The 8,813-nt window shown below is 45.6% G+C and overlaps 1 protein-coding gene across 3 annotated transcripts; it reads right to left on the bottom strand.

Moving 5' to 3' along the window:
* Positions 1 to 91: 91 nt before the first annotated feature.
* On the bottom strand, positions 92 to 6,994 carry frs2b (fibroblast growth factor receptor substrate 2b). 3 transcript variants are annotated; one of them, XM_028987924.1, is made up of 8 exons: positions 6,855 to 6,952; positions 6,561 to 6,698; positions 6,020 to 6,104; positions 5,782 to 5,876; positions 5,520 to 5,706; positions 3,119 to 3,277; positions 1,598 to 1,767; positions 93 to 1,338 (listed from the first exon to the last, which is right to left on the bottom strand). In XM_028987924.1, exons 4-8 carry the CDS (start codon positions 5,845 to 5,847, stop codon positions 382 to 384), a joined length of 1,539 nt encoding a protein of 512 aa, XP_028843757.1. In that variant the 5' UTR covers positions 5,848 to 5,876; positions 6,020 to 6,104; positions 6,561 to 6,698; positions 6,855 to 6,952; the 3' UTR covers positions 93 to 381. The 3 variants fall into 3 exon arrangements, with proteins under 3 accessions (XP_028843758.1, XP_028843757.1, XP_028843756.1); XM_028987923.1 differs by lacking the exon at positions 6,561 to 6,698 and having other exon boundaries at positions 6,855 to 6,994; XM_028987925.1 differs by lacking the exons at positions 5,782 to 5,876; positions 6,020 to 6,104; positions 6,561 to 6,698; positions 6,855 to 6,952 and adding an exon at positions 5,057 to 5,096 and having other exon boundaries at positions 92 to 1,338; positions 5,520 to 5,624.
* Positions 6,995 to 8,813: the final 1,819 nt, after the last annotated feature.

The following is an 8,813-nucleotide window of genomic DNA, read 5'->3' as shown; positions in this document are numbered from 1 at the left end:
TTTGTTTTCTTTTTTTTTTCCCTCCACAGAGCAGCTATATGAAGTCTTCTCAAAGTACAAATCAAACAAAATAAACATTTTATTTTTATTCAGTCAGAAAACTGACACTGTGGTGTACCATGATGTTCAGAAGCGGTCTTAAAATAAAAAAGTCAGTAATACTGATTTGTACCATACGCGATGGACAATGAATATAGTCCAATTTGTTATTAACATAATAAAACAAATACATAGGCACTGGAAAACGAGTGTAAGAACAGTAGTAGTTATATTACCATAGGAATAAAATAAGTGATATACTGACAAGCACCCGGGTTCAGAACAGGGTGCCATTACTTTCCTTATGCTCGTTCGTACTCTGCTTTATTTATTATTGTCCTGTCACATGGGGAGGTCGACGCTGTTGTGACGCGTCTTCCTGGACGTACCGTCGTAGCGGGGCAGTGCTTTCTGCAGACTGGACATGGCCGCCGTGCGCTCCACATCAATGACGGCGTACACCTCCGTCCTGCGGGTGGGCGTCTGTGGCAGCGACATGGTGGGTGTTTTGGGCGTCTGCGGGTTGCTGGAGTCCGATCCACCGGCGCCGCGGCCCTCCGTCTCCACCTCAATGTAGTTGATCTGATCGGGTCGGCGAAAGTCAAAGTTGAAGACTGTGGGCGCGGCGTGGTCCCGCCAGCGGGCCGAGTCCGGTCTGTGCGCGCTGAGCGGGACCGTCACGTTCTCCGTGTTGATGTAGTAGTGCGTCGGGTCGGGGCTGTAGTGACGTGGCTGGTAAGCGTGAAAGCCGTTGACGGAAGGAGTCTTCAGTTCTTCGTCGTCGTCTTCCTCCTCCTCGTCCTCTGAACCAGCCCTCCCGGACGCCTCCCGAAGTGGGGGCAGGGCCGGGAGGTTTTCGTAGTCCAGCAGCACGGTCCTGCGCTGGGCGGAGTTATTGGAGTTGGTGGGGTCAGGGGTGAGGGGAAGTGGCTGGTTTCGGCGGCGCCGCTGGTGGATGGGAGCCTCCAGTTCCTGGCTGGTGTTATTTGAGGGTGCCACAGCCCCAGCTAGGTCCCCATTAGAGCTGGACCTCAATGAAACCACCTCGCTCCTACAAGAGCCCTCCTGCTGCTTCTGCTTGGCTAAAAGCTGCTGCTGTCTCTGTACCGGTGTGGGGCCCAGAACAAACCTCACACTCTCCAGCTCCAACTGGACTCGAGGTCCAGGCTCAGGAACTTCTGGGGGCGGGTCGTTGTCACCATTGAGGGCAGGAATGCACGGCCCCTCCAGTAGAGGGTCTGCAGCTGTGAGGCTGGGCTGGTCCTCCAGGAGGTCTGTGGTGTTTATATAGGTATGGGCCTACAACCACACAGAGAGAGAGAGAGAGAGAAGATAAAGTTTAATTCCGGGAATCTCACTTCTGGAAGAAGTTGCTAACTTAGAGCTATAATCTGTACTCTGAAACAGCTTGTCATGGACAAGCAATTAAACTACCATTTATCAGTAAACGGAACAAATCGGAACCAAATCGGAACGTTGATCGTGCTCTTAACTTTAGGAAAAATCCCACGGCTCCACGTGGTAAAGGCAGAAGAGACCACCACTGCTCTCCACTCACCCGTACGGTCTCATCCGCAACCTGGACAGGACGTGAGGACTCTTCCTCGGCCGACGGTAAACGCGCACTGCCTACAGACGTATGCCTGCTGGAGGGGTGCGAGGACGGGTCACTTAAAGAGGGGTACCGCAAGCTGCCATTGGGCAAGGTGGCCAGGGAATTACCTGGAGCTGCAAAAGAAGTCACAAGTCCTTCTGTGATACAACACAATATTTTAACAATTTCCATCCCAATATCCCATAAATGAATTAGGGTGAATATAGACAGGATGACAAACTTGTACACAGTTCATGAATCTGTAGCATGATGATACTGCAGGGTGGAGATGGTCTGGTCCAGTTATGAAATACAAGTCTTTTGTGCTGTAACACTACATCATACATTTGCCACAATGACTCCAAAATCTACGTTTAAATTCATTATATGGATGGTCAGGTTTCCAAATTCCGTGTTCCAAAACCCACAAAACTAATACTTCAAAAATGACTGTAGTGTATATAGTGCTGTCACTTTGTAATTCCTGACTCCTTATTGTATTTGTGTGTGTGTGTATAAATATATATTTGAGAGCACAAACTAAGCTTGAAGGAACTGCCTGAAGGTGTTTGGGACTCAACTTGTGCTGGCCAGTCAGCCTTGGTGAAAGGGGTAACCAAGAACCCAAAGATTACTCCAGGGGTATATTGTGGAAGTGGGAGTACATTCTAGAAAGAAAACCATCCCTGCAGAGTGGCCTAAAAAAAAGCCCCTCCCCAGACATATGAAAGTCTTCTCAAGATTAACCACCCAACAGTGAAACCTGGAGGCTGCAGCATCATGCTTGTTCAGCTGCAGGGACTGGGCGACTGGTCATAAAGCCCTGACCTAAACCCAACCGAAAATCTCTGGACAGACCTGAAAATGGCTGTACACCAACGCTCCCCAACAAACCGGACACAGCTGGGGATGACTTGAACAGAAGAGTGGCAGAAAATCCCCACATCTGAATCTGAAAAACTTGCATCAAGACTCTAGAATTCTGTGTTTGTGCTGTCATTATGAGCTACTGAGTGCATATTCATGAACAAAAAATCTATTTAAGTCATTTTAGCCTAAGGCTACAACATGACCAATGGTTGAGAATTAGAAGGGGTCTGAATACTTCCTGAAAGCCCCGTATGCCCACCAAACATTATTTGATGATATATACTTGTAGCATATGCCACAGAATAAGTATTTTTTGTCCCCACTTACCAGTCATGAGATGAGCCTATGCCAAAAACACTGCAGCCTTCCATATAATAATTTCGTTGACAATAAATATTTGACCTCCACAATTTCGGTGTCTATGGCATTGCTTTAATTTGACTGGTGGGCCTGAGGGGAAATTACACTCCTGATCGCTAAGCATGACTGTCTCTCTCACTGGGACGACAACGCAACGTGAGTAACTAACGTTGCTGAATACAGCTTTGACCCCAAAACACCTTCATGAGTTGAGGACCATTCAGTGTGTGTGTGGTTAATGCTGGAGAATCTTACTGGTGGGAGTGGGGAGTGTGTGGACCTGGTCAGGCTCAGGCTGTGTGCGACTGGACTCAAACACTGGCTCCTCCACCACATTGATGCTGTTTCTATGCATGATCTCCTGCAGCAGGTTAAAGATCTCCTCAGCACGGGTGCACTTGAAGGCAAAAATGCCTGTAGAAAAAAAACATATGGATTTAATGAACACAAATTAGACTGACCTGACCCTATATTAAAGTCATGAACCTATGCAATGTCGAATGGGCTTCGCCTATCCACTTACTGATGCAGCATGTCTGTAATACGTAAGGAGCAGCATCATGACTAACACACAAAGCTGCACAAGGTACTGTTACAGTTTGACTAACGTATTTAGGCTTTTTTGTTTATATTTTTCATGACCTCACATAAACCAATCTGATCTTTAATCTGATCATTTCCCACAAAGAATGTTTGATGAAGTGCATTACCATGGTGTAGACATATGTTTCATTCACACACATGCAGAAATTCAGTTTAATGGTGGATCCATGGAAAACAGCATGTGTGAGGTGTGTTTATTTAAAGGTCCCCATCATGAAAATGTGACTGTGAGATTATTTAACATTAATATTAGTTCCTCTAGCCTGTCTATGGTCCTGCAGTGGCTAGGTGTAAAGAGTGCTTTGGTGCGTTCAGAGAGCGGCAGCTCAGATGGTCAGAGCTGGAATTTGTCCCCTTATGTCTTCACAAGGGGAAAAGTTCTCCTCCTTTTCTCATGCTTTTTCCACCCAGAGAATTTCCCACCCCTCCCCTAAAACATTATCTCCACCGACTGTCATGGCTTCCAAACGGGCAAAGCATTGCAGTTGCTTGGGGTTTCATTGTAAAAACACGTGAGATTCTGAAGAACCAGTGGGGTCATTTAATTTTGTCTGGAAAACGCAGACACAACATCCTGTCTGCGCCAAACATTGTGATTAGTGAATTGTATTGATGTTATTGCTGCAAATGCCCCCTCAACTATAGGCCGCTCTCCTCATCATAATTTAAAGCTACAGACACCGAAACGTGTGGGACTGGATCTAAGTGGCTGTAATTCTGCACCAAGAGACTTCAGATACAGTATTAGGGGACACTAAGACTGATATAAAAGCAAAAATTCATAGTAGGGGACCTTTAAGTCTGCAGTCAGAAGTTGGTCCATCCAGTCACTCACTCACTTTCATACTAGGGTTGTACCAAAGGCATGAGTTGGTCATACACACTCAGCAAGCATGCATGCCTATGGATGATGGAGAGCATGCCCACTCCACACGCACAAAGCCCACAACATTGGTGCACCAGGCTGTCCTCGATCCAGTCAATGTTCAGTAATTTACACTGGTCCAGCTCAGGCCCGGCCCTGGTCCTTTCCATGCACGCACTGCACTCGTAAACCAGGAATACGGACAGATTGAAGCCTTGATTCATTTGATTTATTGCGTCCTTTAAACTCTGGACTTAATGGTTTCTAGTCATTATAATGGTATTAAGGCCTTAATTTGGTAAAATCTAATTGCAGACTTTTTAAGAACCCATGGAAATCCTGTGCAGACATGTAAGATCCATTAGACCTGAATCTGCTTTTCAGAAAACAGTTTTGGATTTAAAATATTTACTGTGAATAAAAATTTTACAGTTGTTACTATTTGGATGCAAAGTGTAACATCCAGAAATCAGAATGCTTTTTTTAAATCTGTATTAAGTTTTTTTTTTGTAATCAAATTGTAACTGGGAAAATGTGAATCGGCCCATTCCTGAAACACATAGAGGGGGTCTTCTTCTGAAAACGAAAGCCGGCATGATGAAGAACACAAAGAAAACCCTGCATGGCATTCAACTCCATTCTCAGACAGATGCCATGGCAATGGCCGTACTGCTCACATCCACAGACACAAAAAGCACAACCGGCCTGACCGCTGCCGTACTCACCAGGACTCACAAGCCCTGCCCCAGCTCTCTTGAGCTCATCCTTATGAAAGCAAGGGGTTAAAGTTGACAAGCTTAAATTAATTACTGCATTCATTATTTAGAGCGACACATATTTAACAATGTCATGTACAATTAACCATTCACATAGTACGCACAACACTAGAACAAATTACTTGTTTCACACACACACTTAATTACATTTCATATTTGCACATATCACCATACCTGTACAAAAATCATACTTGGTCATACTTTAAATGTCTTCTTTTTTTATTTACACACACACACACACACACACATATATATGTATAGCTCAGTCACTAAAATATTTTTTTTTTTTTAGGTAAACGTACCTGGCAATAAAGCTTATTCTGATTCTATTTAGAGCAATGACCTGGACCTCATTGGCATGCCGCAACCCAATCAAAAGAGCGGTATATGCTCCGTGAGCAGCACATCTTACCCTGCCCCGTCTGGCACCGCCGGCCGCTCTCGAACGAGAACAGGTTGGAGTCGTAACCATAGCGCCGCAAGCACAGGTACGGCCACCTGACAGCATCACACTTGCGGGTGCGCAGCACCAGCTCCTCGTCGGTCAGCTCCATGATGCCAGCGCCCAGCTCATTTCCGTCGTCGTCCACATTCACCACCTGGGCAGGGAGCATCCTCACATCACCATGCCGTGGCGGGAGACGGTCGGCCTCGGTCCAATCAATTTCACCTACCTTAAATTTACTCTGGTTATTATCAGGAATGGATTCTTTGTCTGGACAGCTTAGGCAGCCACCCATGGCTTCTTTAGAAGACTATCTGGTGAAGCCTGGGTAACAGGGTAGAGAAATAAAATGCAACAAATGGCATTTATGCTCCCAAAAAAAAGAATAACTCATTTGTGTTTTATAATAAGAGCTAGAAAAGAACAATGGCAGGTTTTTTATGATCAATTTACACGAAGATTCAAACCTATAGACAGCCATCAGGGTTCCACGTTCCTTCGAAATCAGCCCAGCAGTCATGCTTCTTGTGTCCTGGAATATTTCTTACTAGTCTTGAGAATAAGTTAGAAAAAAAAATCATTATTACAACAGATGTATTCGCTGCATAACAATACTCCAAAGAATGGCTTGTAAAAAAATGTCGAGGGCAAAATAGTTTTGAATTTTTACAGGCCAACCCTAAAACATAAAGATTTCATTTTCCCCTCATCATCAGGCAGTCGCGACGACGAGCCCCTTTCCAGGCACCATTCCTGCCGGTGTTAGAAAATCTTAGCCCCGAGGACGGCTGGACTGATCTTAATCGCGAAAGAGATTAGAGGAAAATGAAAAATTCCTGAGATATTTTTACCAGGCGCGCAGGAGTATCTCCTCTCCTCTCCAGCCAGAAAAAAAGCCGACAAAAAGTCACGCTTTTCACGCGTCACCGACTTAATCCGGTTAACGCGACTTTTCTTAAAAACAAGAACCGCGACGCGCGGAGAGGGAGCGTGAAAAACCAAACTCACAGCTCAGAGCGCCGCGGTTCCTCCTTCCCCGCCGCGTTTTTACTCGGGATTCTTTTTTTGTAGCGACGCAGTTCTTACAGAAGACGAGCAAAGTCGGGCCTCGGGCCGCTAGCTTAGCGAGAGATCCGGACCGCAAACCTGGAACACGTACAGCCGCGTTAGCTCAACTCTGCTAGCGAGCGTCTGTGAAGGAACTTCTCCTGCGAACTTCACTAAATTGCTATTAGTGTGAAACGGCTGCGCGGGCGAGAGAACAAAAAGGGCGGAAAAAAAAAAGAATTTAATTTCGCGCACCAGTTGTTCGGCGTGAACCGTGAAAGGTGCTGGTAAACGGGCTCTCCGGCCCGCCGCGCCATCGCTGCCCTGCGGTGTGTTTACATCCAAGTGCGGGACCCTGGAGCGCGGCGGAGGGAACGTAGCGCCGTGCGCGTGCCCGCGGCGGAGGGAACGTAGCGCCGTGCGCGTGCCCGCGGCGGAGGGAACGTAGCGCCGTGCGCGTGCCCGCGGCCTTGCGCATGCGCGACAGGCGACGAGGCCGAGCGGCGGCCAGTTCAGAGAGAAGAGTCATTTCAGCAATAAGTCATTTAACGCATGCTGTAAGAACGCAGCGCGTTAATAGATGCAGTGGTTTGGTTCCAGATTACTGTCACTCAGAAACCTTGTGTGGGCAGAGGACGAGCCGAGAACAAAAAGACACACATGTAGATGACATTTTATGCGCAAACACATTTGCATCATTTGCAGTATCACATATTCTTGGTGCTTTTTGAGGCCAGCTGTATTGGCAAAACCTACAACCTACAAGTTGTTTCAAGTAATATTTCTGGAGAACTCGTCCTCTTTTTAATGACTGTTCATTCAAATTTTTTCCTCTACAAAAGAAATGATGCCGATGCCACTGGCTTCTGCAAAAACCAAAAGTACGACCTGTTCAACCTAAAGCATAAAAGTTCTCTGCCTGGAATTCAGCACACAATTCTCGTCTTGAACATATTTTTATTTCAGCAGTTCACAGGACTTTCCAAAAGTCTCTAGATGTTCATTTGCAAGCTTCAGATGCAGATTTTTGTGGGTGGGATGTCTGCTGTGACTTTGCATATGAGCCACATGAATAACTCCAAGTAAGAAGTTATAACTCCTTACTCCAAGCTGTATAGGCTCGAAAGCCTAATACCAATTAAGCATATTAGGTGATGTGCATCTCTGTGGTCTAATGACAACAACACCCTATATCAGGTGTGAATAATTATTAGGCAACTTCCTTTCCTTTGGCAAAAAGGGTCAAAAGAAGGACTTGACAGGCTCAGAAAAGTCAAAAATAGTGAGATATCTTGCAGAGGGATGCAGCACCAAAACCAAGGCGCAAAATAACTGCCCATGAACTGAGAAAAGTCTAGCGTGCAGCTGCCAAGATGCCACTTGCCACCAGTTTGGCCATATTTCAGAGCTGCAACATCACTGGAGTGCCCAAAAGCACAAGGTGCAATACTCAGAGACATGGCCAAGGTAAGAAAGGCTGAAAGACGACCACCACTGAACAAGACACACAAGCTGAAACGTCAAGACTGGGCCAAGAAATATCTCAAGACTGATTTTTCTGGTATTATGGATTGATGAAATGAGAGTGAGTCTTGATGAGCCAGATGGATGGGCCCGTGGCTGGATTGGTAAAGGGCAGAGAGCTCCAGTCCGACTCAGACGCCAGCAAGGTGGAGGTGGAGTACTGGTTTGGGCTGGTATCATCAAAGATGAGCTTGTGGGGCCTTTTCGGGTTGAGGATGGAGTCAAGCTCAACTCCCAGTCCTACTGCCAGTTTCTGGAAGACACCTTCTTCAAGCAGTGGTACAGGAAGAAGTCTGCTTCCTTCAAGAAAAACATGATTTTCATGCAGGACAATGCTCCATCACACGCGTCCAAGTACTCCACAGCGTGGCTGGCAAGAAAGAGTATAAAAGAAGAAAAACTAATGACATGGCCTCCTTGTTCATCTGATCTGAACCCCATTGAATAAAAACAAACTAAAAACTACTTCCAAAAACATTCAGCTTTGATATTAATTAGTTTTTTGGGTTAATTGAGAACATGGTTGTTGTTCAATAATAAAATTATTCCTCAAAAATACAACTTGCCTAATAATTCTGCACTCCCTGTAGATCCTATATTCTAATTAATATGATACAACAACATCAAAACATACCAATTAAAATTATATTATATTGACATGACATGACAAATGATAAAAAAATACATTTC

This window comes from Denticeps clupeoides, chromosome 7, assembly GCF_900700375.1.
Source record: "Denticeps clupeoides chromosome 7, fDenClu1.1, whole genome shotgun sequence".
In the NCBI taxonomy this organism is placed as follows: Eukaryota; Metazoa; Chordata; class Actinopteri; order Clupeiformes; family Denticipitidae; genus Denticeps; species Denticeps clupeoides.
The sequence above is the reverse complement of the archived record's forward strand: the minus strand, read 5'-3'. Positions and strand labels throughout refer to the sequence as shown.